The sequence below is a fragment of the Lethenteron reissneri genome, chromosome 67 (genome assembly GCF_015708825.2).
Source record: "Lethenteron reissneri isolate LAM-NWPU_2019-01 chromosome 67, ASM1570882v1, whole genome shotgun sequence".
NCBI classification, from domain to species: Eukaryota; Metazoa; Chordata; class Hyperoartia; order Petromyzontiformes; family Petromyzontidae; genus Lethenteron; species Lethenteron reissneri.
Window position 1 is genome coordinate 4,981,999 of NC_083845.1, and position 13,006 is coordinate 4,995,004.

The 13,006-nt window shown below is 52.2% G+C and overlaps 1 protein-coding gene across 3 annotated transcripts in view; it reads left to right on the plus strand.

The window, feature by feature from the left end:
• Window positions 1-13,006, plus strand: part of SPOUT1 (SPOUT domain containing methyltransferase 1) — a 31,501-nt gene that overhangs the window by 11,561 nt on the left and 6,934 nt on the right. For all 3 annotated transcript variants that reach the window (XM_061578767.1, XM_061578766.1, XM_061578768.1), the window contains exons 6-11: window positions 1,327-1,416; window positions 2,054-2,103; window positions 5,384-5,514; window positions 6,909-6,978; window positions 7,753-7,833; window positions 12,032-12,134. In XM_061578767.1, coding sequence (XP_061434751.1) covers window positions 1,327-1,416; window positions 2,054-2,103; window positions 5,384-5,514; window positions 6,909-6,978; window positions 7,753-7,833; window positions 12,032-12,134 — 525 coding nt within the window. The remainder of the gene's footprint in view (window positions 1-1,326; window positions 1,417-2,053; window positions 2,104-5,383; window positions 5,515-6,908; window positions 6,979-7,752; window positions 7,834-12,031; window positions 12,135-13,006) is intronic.

Consider the following 13,006-nt stretch of genomic DNA (forward strand, 5'->3'; position numbering starts at 1 on the left):
GTACGTGTGTGTTGAGTAGTTCCGACGGACGTACTCGGAGTCGGAGGTAAGTTAGGGGCTTCCGCCAGGGTTTATTAGAGCTGTTACAATATTACACAGAAGGGTACACAACTCCCAGGGGCTAGGGGTCCTACTCTGAGTCCGGGTCCCTGCCGGCTAGCTCCGGTCTCTCTCTCTCGTGTCGGATCGGGGACTCTGCCGACTCCACCGAGCGGAGAGAGAAGCACCTCTACGGCTACCACCGGCTTCTCCCCAGACTCCCTATTTGATCCCTCTCTCTATCCCTAGTTCCCTCTTCACCCTGTTTACTCTACCCGTTCCCACAGTGACCCCGCTTATGTCACGGGGTATCCCTTAAGTACCCTAGGAGACGTGACGTCATCGCACTGAACGGCACACCTGACGTCACGTCCCCATTTTACTCCTCTACATGTGTATGTTGGAACTTTTTTGCGCACACCGTACGTAGCCAACCGTGCTAAGCATGTGCAGTGGACACTTGGGGGCTAACCTGCCCCATGGATCGTGACGACGATGCAAGAGTAGACCTGGGGCATTCGCCTGCTGCCAGTAGTAGAGACGAAAAGGTCAGTCTGGTAGACCAAGTCTTCGAGATCAGAATCAGAATATTTATTAATACTGGAAGAGGAATCCGATGAGCTATGAAGCTATTTTTCCCACAGATGTCCAGGAGGTTCCGATGAGAACGTTACAACAACAACAACAAACAGTACAAAAATACGATAGGAGTGTATAGGAAAGGTAGAGACATCACTTACAAATAAAACTAAATAATTGTTTATCTTACCAGGTAAAGCCGACTGAGGTATTGACTTATTTTGCAGAAGCGACCTGGCCACAAATGATAGCTCAACAAAGTGGCTTATCACGTGGAGCTTTATAGCAGCAAAATAGTCTAAATAAGCTCAATGCGTGTTTCTAGATACTCTACTCTGGCTACGGTCTGGAACTCGCCCTCACAAGGTCGTAGAGCCGGGAGTTTCAGAGTCCCACCACTGGCTCTCACAGCGTCCCAGGGTCCTCAGATGGCTGGTCTTGGGTCTTGAGCTACGACTGGGCCCTGATCGTCCAGGGAGCTCCCCTTTTATGCCTAGTCCCCAACGAGGGGTGGGGCCGTGTGCGCTCCCAGATATCCCACAGAGCACACACAGCCCCCCCCCGTTGGTGGCGCCAAGCGGCTTAAAGCGCCTGGCCCGCCCAGAGTCCCAGAGGCCCCAGCAGCCCCTCCCTTCTTATGTCACTACAGTAGTATCAGCGATGGAAGACTCCAACGTCGCCCGTCTTCCTGTCCGTGCCGCTTCGCAGGAGCGCCGAGGATGAGTCTCCCGGTGCCGGGAAGCACGGTTACGGCAGCGTGCAGCTCGCACGGATCCTGCAGTATCTCGAGTGCCCACAGTACGTCTCCACTCACTTGCCGCTGCTACTTCTACAAGCTGTGCACCATTCGCATTTAACTGTCTGCATGCTATCTGATGGACTCACCCACTAACTCTCCCACTCATCCACCCAGCCACTCGTCCACCCACCCACTCGTCCACCCACCCACTCGTCCACCCACCCACCTACTTGCCCACCCATCCACCCACCCACCTCGCCCACCCACTTCGCCCACCCACTCACCCCGACCACCCACCCACCCACTCATCCACCCAACCACTCACCCACTTGTCCACCCACCCACCTACTCGCCCACCCACTCACCCACCCACTCGCCTACCCACTTACCCACCCACTCACCCACACATGATGTATGCGCCGGTCTCCATTGTCATCTCATCACTTTACCTGATCACTTACTTTCTCTCTCTATGCAGCCCCGTACTAGTTCCAGATACGATTTGCGGATAGCCAAAATAGCGGATAGCCAAGTTGGTGAATAACGAGGCATTATATGTTAACACCACTTCTGTGTTTACGTGACCATTCACATCCCAAGATATTTGCCACGTGCTCATTACGAATGGAAACCGGACGTCCTCTGTGCGTTCCCGAACCTTCACAAACTCCGTACACGTCGTGCTGTGTTTTGCAGGTACCTTCGGAAAGCTTTCTTCCCAAAGCACAAGGACCTCCAGTACGCAGGTGGGACACTGGGAGCTTTAGACAATGGGAGCTTTAGACAATGGGAGCTTTAGACAATGAGAGCTTTAGACAATGGGAGCTTTAGACAATGGGAGCTTTAGACAATGGGAGCTTTAGACAATGGGAGCTTTAGACAATGGGAGCTTTAGACACTGGGAGCTTTAGACACTGGGCGCTTTAGACACTTGGAGCTTTAGACAATGGGAGCTTTAGACACTGGGAGCTTTAGACACTGGGCGCTTTAGACACTTGGAGCTTTAGACAATGGGAGCTTTAGACAATGGGAGCTTTAGACAATGGGAGCCTTAGACAAAGGGAGCTTTAGACAATGGGAGCTTTAGACACTGGGAGCTTTAGACAATGGGAGATTTAGACAATGGGAGCTTCAGACAATGGGAGCTTTAGACACTGGGAGCTTTAGACAATAAGGAGCTTTAGACACTGGGAGCTTTAGACAATGGGAGCTTTAGACACTGAGAGCCTTAGACACTGGGAGCTTTAGACAATGGGAGCTTTAGACACTGGGAGCTTTAGACACTGAGAGCCTTAGACACTGGGAGCTTTAGACAATGGGAGCTTTAGACAATGGGAGCTTTAGACACTGAGAGCCTTAGACACTGGGAGCTTTAGACAATGGGAGCTTTAGACAATGGGAGCTTTAGACAATGGGAGCTTTAGACAATGGGAGCTTTAGACAATGGGAGCTTTAGACACTGGGCGCTTTAGATACTTGGAGCTTTAGACAATGGGAGCTTTAGACAATGGGAGCTTTAGACAATGGGAGCCTTAGACAATGGGAGCTTTAGACAATGAGAGCTTTAGACAATGGGAGCCTTAGACAATGGGAGCTTTAGACACTGAGAGCCTTAGACACTGGGAGCTTTAGACAATGGGAGCTTTAGACAATGGGAGCTTTAGACAATGGGAGCCTTAGACAATGGGAGCCTTAGACAATGGGAGCTTTAGACAATGGGAGCTTTAGACAATGGGAGCCTTAGACAATGGGAACCTTAGACAATGGGAGCCTTAGACAATGGGAGCTTTAGACACTGGGAGCCTTAGACAATGGGAGCTTTAGACAATGGGAGCTTTAGACAATAGGAGCCTTAGACAATGGGAGCTTTAGACAATGGGAGCTTTAGACAATGGAAGCTTTAGACAATGGGAGCTCTCTATGGGGAGCGGTAGCGTGGTGGTTAGCCCACTGCGCTACGAACCCGGCCGGCCGAATTCGATTCCCGCTCGCAGTCAACACCGGTGACGATGATCTGACCGGGTCCTGCGGCTACTCTAGGTCGACTCGGCCTCAAATAATGAGTACCTGGTGCGGTGTGTGATAAACATCGCCACTCGAGCGTGGTGGTGGCCACCCACCCCCTCGTGTGCCGTGCCAGCTTTCATAGGTACGTGCTAACAGCACTTACCCTAGCAGTCTGTTAAGGCTATAAAGGGGATATTTGGCTATAGACAACACGTTACCTTTTTGTTGGTGACAGCACAAAGATAAATGTACTTGACAAAAGACAACAAAAAAAAGAATGTAAATGTTGTGGTTTCACGCTTCAACACACCGGTGGGGCTAAAGCAGCGAACTATTTTGTCTTTTGTCAACGTGACACTTTCTTACTGATTGGCCGTGTCGGGTGGTGGAGGGTTATGACACATTTATAAATAACGCCATCTAAACCCAAAAACGTTGATTATGAATAATATTGGTTGCGAAAGCCTACGTATACATGTACTTACTAACTAATTTTTTATTTTACCAGGTAAGGCCCCACTGAGCTATGTAGCTCTTTTCAGAAGCGACCTGGCCACACATGATAGCTCAACCAAGTGGCTTACCATCATGTGGAAATGTATGATGAACGTTTTTGGGTTAGATCGCGTTGTTTACAAATCTGTCGTAACCCAAAGATGTTGATTATGGAAATTTATAGCAGCCGAATACTCTAAACCAACGGTTCTTAACCTTTGTTGCAATATCTGTCTCTGGTGTGGACCAATCAGTTTCAAAGACAATGCATAAATGATCAGAGTTGTTTTTTGTTTGAATTTGACTGCAAATATTGTGGTTAATGTAAGCATGATTCCTTGCAAAAGGTGTCAGTATTGTTGCCAGAAAAAAGGGGGAAAACCCTATTAGTATATTTTGCTGCAACTTGTTTCATGTAAATAACTACATAGGGTTTGATGAAACAAAGTCGTTGTGCTTACATGCCCATGCTTAATTTGTGTTTTCAATGATTTACCTTCTGAAACAATCTGGCCACTGTTTCGCACCCCCAGAAAGGGAATCTTGTACCCCCCAGAGGGTGCAGCGTGCACCCCAGGTTAAGAACCACTGCTCTAAACGTACGTTGATTCTAAATGCGGAAGGGAAAAAGAAACGGAGGTAGCTGGAGAAATTACTTCGTTGGTTTGCGCCGAAGCCAACAGACTCCTTTACAAGGCAGGGTTCATGGTCTCCTACGGCTCGAACACTCGCAACACACACAAAGACCCCCCACCCCGTATAGACTTTAACAGGCGGCTGGTGTCGCATGTTGTCTCTCGAAGCAACTCGCTTGTCCGTACCGCGAGATCGCCGTGTGGCAGTGGCTTGAGACGGCGGTATTGGGGGAGGGGGGGAGGTAACCTCCGGACTGCACGCCACACGACGCCCATTCTTTCCCCCCCCCAGTGGCAAAAGAGACGCGGTGATAGTTAATGATAACAATGTCACCTTGTAACGCCGCCGCCACCACGCGGTATCCGTTCGCTCTTCGCACGAGGAGGAACCAAAGACGAGTATGGGAGAGAGCGGCCACGCCATGAGCCGGCGTCAACAATTGCCCAAGCTTCGCGGTCCCCTCTGTATGAAGGCATTATCGTCTAATGGGTGATTACACGTGTGGGAGGAAACCCACGCGAGTGAGGGGGAAACGTTCGATCCCCGTACAGACGGAACAGGTGGGTTCCAGGTTTTTGCCGGGTACCGCCTTCTGGCAGAACCAGGGGTACGGACTCCTCCTCGACGCCCACCCACGGTTAGAGAGGGAGTTTCCCAACATCTGTGCGGTGGTCCACAAACCCCTCGCTGCTGCCGCCGCTGCCTGCACGCGGCGCTGGGTTACAGGCCACGCCGCTAGCTTGGCTACCGACGCCGCCGCCCGGCTAATGCCTGCCTAATGCCTGCCTTGTGCCGCACCGCGGCCTGCACCTGCCTGTGACTGCCTGTGACTGCCTGTGACTGCCTGCGGCTGCCTGTGACTGCCTGTGACTGCCTGCGGCTGCCTAGGACTGCTGAACCCCGTGGACAGCCCTCACCACATGCGTCGTGACGAGGAGAGCCCCTACCGCGAGGGAGTCGTGCTGGAGCATCGCGGAGCGCCCGGGGCCAGCGCCAGCGCCAACTGCGGCCTCTACAAGGCAAGGGGGGGGGGGGGTGGTCACTGCTCGTCCATCCATAGCTCCCGCCACTCGCACCCGAGGCAGCGACGGGAAGCCACTGGAGCTATCTGGATGGGTGGTGGTGATGGATGGATGGTGGTGATGGATGGGTGGTGGTGGAGGGTGGTGGGTGGTGGTGGTGGGTGGTGGGTGGTGGTGGTGGGTGGTGGTGGTGGTGGTGGGTGATGGGTGGTGGTAGATGGATGGTGGTGGTGGATGGGTGGTGGTGATGGATGGTGGTGGATGATGGGTGGTGGGTGATGGGTGGTGGTGGGTGGTGGTGGATGGTGATGGATGGTGGTGGATGGTGGTGGATAGTGGTGGATGGGTGATGGTGGGTGATGGGTGGTGGTGATGGATGGGTAGTGGTGGGTGGTGGTGGGTGATGGGTGGTGGTGGGTGATGGGTGATGGTGATGGATGGGTAGTGGTGGATGGGTGGTGGTGGGTGATGGGTGGTAGTGGGTGATGGGTGGTGGTGATGGATGGGTAGTGGTGGGTGGTGTGCGTTTATTTTGTTGTCCTCCCCCCAGCGCGCCTTCCGATTAGCACAGTTGGCTACGTACGGTGCGAAAGAAGTTTAACATACATACACAGACAAAGATCCCCCATGTAGCCTTTAACAAGTCCTGATCGCGACCACCTCAAAAGCCCCGTACAACACAACACCTTTGTTCTCCTCCCGGGTGATGTTTATTCACTGCACCGAGTGATTATTTAAGGCTGAGTGAACCTAGGAGAGGCCCAGGACCAGTTCAGATATTCGCCACCAATGCTGGCTGAGAAAGGGAATGTGTAACTCGGGTCGCCAAGTTCATAGCGCAATGCACTAACCACTGTGCCACCGCTCCCCAGCACTCACACACAGACAGACTCACACACGCGCACACACACACACACACTTAAAATTGGCCGCGGTTTCTGTACAGCAACATGACATTTGGTCACACATAAACGCTCTGTAAAACTATGCAAAGTGTTTTGATTTAAAGCTTTCGTGACTGCAGGGATTCATATTCTTGGTTCTTTCGGTAAAGTCACGTAGAAGGGAAATATAAAGCAATAAAATAAAAATTTTATTGTATATTTATATTATTTTATTATTTCCCTTCTACGTGACTTTACCGAAAGAACCAAGGATATGCAAAGTGTTGTACTGCACAGTCTTTAGATGCAGTCCCAGTTGGAGGTTACATAAAACACACAGTTGAATTGTGTCGGTGACTTGTGTGGGTGAATTGTGTCAGTGAATTGTGTCAGTGAATTGTGTGGGTGAATTGTGTCAGTGAATTGTGTGGGTGAATTGTGTCGGTGAATTGTGTCAGTGAATTGTGTCGGTGAATTGTGTCGGTGAATTGTGTCTCGTCCCGGTAGGAGGTGACGATCGACAGGAAACTGCAGCCCGGCACGAGAGTCACCGTGCAGATGGAGGGCAACAGCGCGGGTCGGTTGACAAACGAGACGCACGCACGCACGCTCACGCGATGGGTGGACCCTCCGTGTTGTGGATTTAACCGCGCTTGCATTGTATGTACGTACGTCCCAACTTTCCATCGAAGCACGTGTAGCCAACCTTGCCAATCGGAGGTGCGGCGGAAGGACGACAAGCCAAACGCTAAACGCTTAAAGCGTTTGGCTAAAGAAATGCAAAAGGCGGTTCTAAAGCGTCTTCGGGAACTGTTCCCTCTCTCTGCCTCCGCCCCCCCTCTGTCTATTTAAGGCCACCCCACAGAGACGATCACCCCTCTCTGTTACCTGTGTTGCTCTCTCTATGTATCTTGGTGATATCTGTCTGCTAATATGTCTGTCTATAGTTTTCTGGTTAGATTTTATGTCGCTATTTCATTATACCTGATGATGATTGCTTGTGTTGCAATCGAAACGTCGTAGTATGCTATTATTTAATTTATTATTTTATCTTTATACGTGACTTTACCGAAAGAACCAAAGAATAATTCCTGCAGTCACGAAAGCTCCAAAATTAAGATTGAATTCATTTTGGCTCGCGGAGCGGAACGTCGGACATCACGGCGAACGACGCGCCGCACGCTTCCCCCGAGCACGTCGCAGAGCTGCGAGCGGATCGCCCCCCCCACCGCCCCACCCCCACCGCCCCCCCCCCCCCACCGCCCCCCCCCCACCGCCCCCCCCCCCACCGCCCCCCCCCCCCCACCGCCCCACCGCGCTTACGGTTTGTTCCGTGTGTGAACGTCGGCAGGGAGGGTGGTGGCGCCGCACGTTCCGCGCACGCGGGCGGGGATCTACTGGGGCTACACGGTGCGGCTGGCGTCGGGCCTCGGTGAGTGGGCGCGCGCGCACTAGCCGCACCAGTTGGACACATTACGGTGCGAAAGAGAAGTTTGACATACTACATACTGCCCATAGACTCAACGCTGCACATAGACTCAACACTGCCCATAGACTCAACGCTGCACATAGACTCAACGCTGCACATAGACTCAACGCTGCACATAGATTCAACGCTGCACATAGACTCAACACTGCCCATAGACTCAACACTGAACCATAGACTCAACACTGCCCATAGACTCAACACTGCCCATAGACTCAACACTGAACCATAGACTCAACATTGCCCATAGACTCAACACTGCCCATAGACTCAACACCGCCCATAGACTCAACACTGCCCATAGACTCAACACTGCCCATAGACTCAACACTGCCCATAGACTCAACACTGCCCATAGACTCAACATTGCCCATAGACTCAACACTGCCCATAGACTCAACACTGCCCATAGACTCAACACTGCCCATAGACTCAACACTGCCCATAGACTCAACACCGCCCATAGACTCAACACTGCCCATAGACTCAACACTGCCCATAGACTCAACACCGCCATAGACTCAACACTGCCCATAGACTCAACACTGCCCATAGACTCAACACTGCCCATAGACTCAACACTGCCCATAGACTCAACACTGCCCATAGACTCAACACTGCCCATAGACTCAACACTGCCCATAGACTCAACACTGCCCATAGACTCAACACTGCCCATAGACTCAACACTGCCCATAGACTCAACACTGCCCATAGACTCAACACCGCCCATAGACTCAACACTGCCCATAGACTCAACACTGCCCATAGACTCAACACTGCCCATAGACTCAACACTGCCCATAGACCCAACACTGCCCATAGACTCAACACTACCCATAGACTCAACACTGCCCATAGACTCAACACTGCCCAGAGACTCAACACTACCCATAGACTCAACACTGCCCATAGACTCAACACTGCCCAGAGACTCAACACTGCCCATAGACCCAACACTGCCCATAGACTCAACACTACCCATAGACTCAACACTGCCCATAGACTCAACACTGCCCATAGACCCAACACTGCCCATAGACTCAACACTACCCATAGACTCAACACTACCCATAGACTCAACACTACCCATAGACTCAACACTGCACATAGACTCAACACTACCCATAGACTCAACACTGCCCATAGTCTCAACGCTGCCCATAGACTCAACACTGCCCATAGACTCAACACTGCCCATAGACTCAACACTGCCCATAGACTCAACACTGCCATAGACTCAACACTGCCCATAGACTCAACACTGCACATAGACTCAACACTGCCCATAGACTCAACACTACCCATAGACTCAACACTGCCCATAGACTCAACACTGCCCATAGACTCAACACTGCCCATAGACTCAACACTGCCCATAGACTCAACACTACCCATAGACTCAACACTGCCCATAGACTCAACACTACCCATAGACTCAACACTGCCCATAGACTCAACACTGCCCATAGACTCAACACTGCCCATAGACTCAACACTGCCCATAGACTCAACACTGCCCATAGACTCACACTACCCATAGACTCAACACTGCCCATAGACTCAACACTGCCCATAGACTCAACACTGCCCATAGACTCAACACTGCCCATAGACTCAACACTGCCCATAGACTCAACACTACCCTAGACTCAACACTGCCCATAGACTCAACACTGCCCATAGACTCAACACTGCCCATAGACTCAACACTGCCCATAGACTCAACACTACCCATAGACTCAACACTGCCCATAGACTCAACACTGCCCATAGACTCAACACTGCCCATAGACTCAACACTGCCCATAGACTCAACACTGCCATAGACTCAACACTGCCCATAGACTCAACACTGCCATAGACTCAACACTGCCCATAGACTCAACACTGCCCATAGACTCAACACTGCCCATAGACTCAACACTGCCCATAGACTCAACACTGCCCATAGACTCACACTGCCCATAGACTCGAACACTAGCCCATAGACTCAACACTGCCCATAGACTCACACTGCCCATAGACTCAACACTGCCCATAGACTCAACACTGCCCATAGACTCAGACACTGCCCATAGACTCAACACTGCCCATAGACTCAACACTGCCCATAGACTCAACACTGCCCATAGACTCAACACTGCCCATAGACTCAACACTGCCCATAGACTCAACACTGCCCATAGACTCAACACTGCCCATAGACTCACACTGCCCATAGACTCACACTGCCCATAGACTCAACACTGCCCATAGACTCAACACTACCCATAGACTCAACACTGCCCATAGACTCAACACTGCCCATAGACTCAACACTGCCCATAGACTCAACACTGCCCATAGACTCAACACTGCCCATAGACTCAACACTGCCCATAGACTCAACACTGCCCATAGACTCAACACTGCCCATAGACTCAACACTGCCCATAGACTCAACACTGCCCATAGACTCAACACTGCCCATAGACTCAACACTGCCCATAGACTCAACACTGCCCATAGACTCAACACTGCCCATAGACTCAACACTACCCATAGACTCAACACTGCCCATAGACTCAACACTGCCCATAGACTCAACACTGCCCATAGACTCAACACTGCCCATAGACTCAACACTGCCCATAGACTCAACACTGCCCATAGACTCAACACTGCCCATAGACTCAACACTGCCCATAGACTCAACACTGCCCATAGACTCAACACTGCCCATAGACTCAACACTAGCCCATAGACTCAACACTGCCCATAGACCATAGACTCAACACTGCCCATAGACTCAACACTGCCCATAGACTCAACACTGCCCATAGACTCGACACTGCCCATAGACTCAACACTGCCCATAGACTCAACACTGCCCATAGACTCAACACTGCCCATAGACTCAACACTGCCCATAGACTCACCATAGACTCAACACTGCCCATAGACTCAACACTGCCCATAGACTCAACACTGCCCATAGACTCAACACTGCCCATAGACTCAACACTGCCCATAGACTCAACACTGCCCATAGACTCAACACTGCCCATAGACTCAACACTACCCATAGACTCAACACTGCCCATAGACTCAACACTACCCATAGACTCAACACTGCCCATAGACTCACACTACCCATAGACTCAACACTACCCATAGACTCAACACTGCCCATAGACTCAACACTACCCATAGACTCAACACTGCCCATAGACTCAACACTGCCCATAGACTCAACACTACCCATAGACTCAACACTGCCCATAGACTCAACACTGCCCATAGACTCAACACTGCCCATAGACTCAACACTGCCCATAGACTCAACACTGCCCATAGACTCAACACTACCCATAGACTCAACACTGCCCATAGACTCAACACTACCCATAGACTCAACACTGCCCATAGACTCAACACTGGCCATAGACTCAACACTGCCCATAGACTCAACACTGCCTCATAGACTCAACACTGCCCATAGACTCAACACTGCCCATAGACTCAACACTGCCCATAGACTCAACACTGCCCATAGACTCAACACTACCCATAGACTCAACACTGCCCATAGACTCAACACTACCCATAGACTCAACACTGCCCATAGACTCAACACTACCCATAGCTCAACACTCCCATAGACTCAACACTGCCCATAGACTCAACACTGCCCATAGACTCAACACTGCCCATAGACTCAACACTGCCCATAGACTCAACACTGCCCATAGACTCAACACTGCCCATAGACTCAACACTGCCCATAGACTCAACACTGCCCATAGACTCAACACTGCCCATAGACTCAACACTGCCCATAGACTCAACACTGCCCATAGACTCAACACTACCCATAGACTCAACACTACTCATAGACTCAACATTGCCCATAGACTTAGACGGTTGGCTTTGTGCGGTGGGAAAGAGAAGTTCAAGGTACATACATACAACGCGCGTTTAGAGTATTTGGCAACTGCTATAAATGTATCTGTGATAAGCCATTTGGTTTAGATGTTATTTGTGGCCAGGTCGCTTCTGAAAAAAGAGCTCTTATATACCCCAGTGGGCCTTTAGGTGGTAAAATAAAAATCGTTAACGGTGCTGTCACTGCGTTCTTGTTTTTAAACGGATTCCCCTGCAGGCGATGTGTTCACCGAGTGTCCGTTCAAGGGCGGCTACGACCTGACCATCGGCACGTCGGAGAGGGGGGCGAGCGTGGACGATGTGAGCCTCCCTCCATTCAGGTAACGCTGCTGCTGCGGGTGATGGGTGGTGGTGGTGGTAGGTGGGTGGTGGTGGGTGGCGGTGGTGGGTGGTGGTGGTGAGGGGTGGCGGTGGGTGGTGGCGGTGGATGGGTGGTGGTGGGTGGTGGTGGTGGGTGGTGGTGATGGATGGGTGGTGGTGGGTGGTGGTGGTGGATGGGTGGTGGTGGTGGTAGGTGGGTGGTGGTGGGTGGCGGTGGTGGGTGGTGGTGGTGAGGGGTGGCGGTGGGTGGTGGCGGTGGATGGGTGGTGGTGGGTGGTGGTGGTGGGTGGTGGTGATGGATGGGTGGTGGTGGGTGGTGGTGGTGGATGGGTGGTGGTGGTGGTAGGTGGGTGGTGGTGGGTGGCGGTGGTGGGTGGTGGTGGTGAGGGGTGGCGGTGCGTGGTCGCGGTGGATGGGTGGTGGTGGGTGGTGGTGGTGGATGGGTGGTGGTGGTGGTGGGTGGTGGTGGTGGGTGGTGGGTGGTGGGTGGTGGTGGGTGGTGGATGGGTGGCGGTGGTGGGTGGTGGTGGTGAGGGGTGGCGGTGGGTGGTGGCGGTGGACGGGTGGTGGTGATGGATGGGTGGTGGTGGGTGATGGGTGGCTGTGGTGAGTGGGGGTGGGTGGTGGTGGGTGGTGAGTGGGGGTGGGTGGTGGTGGGTGGTGGGTGGGTGGTGGTGATGATGGATGGATGGGTGGTGGTGGTCGGGTGATGGGTGGTGATGGATGGGTGATGGATGGGTGGTGGTGGGTGGTAGTTGGTGGTGGTGGGTGGTGGTGGATGGGTGATGGTGGTGGTGGGTGGTGGTGGTGGGTGGTAGTGGGTGGTGGTGGGTGATGGGTGGTAGTGGTGGTGGGTGGTGGTGGTGGATGG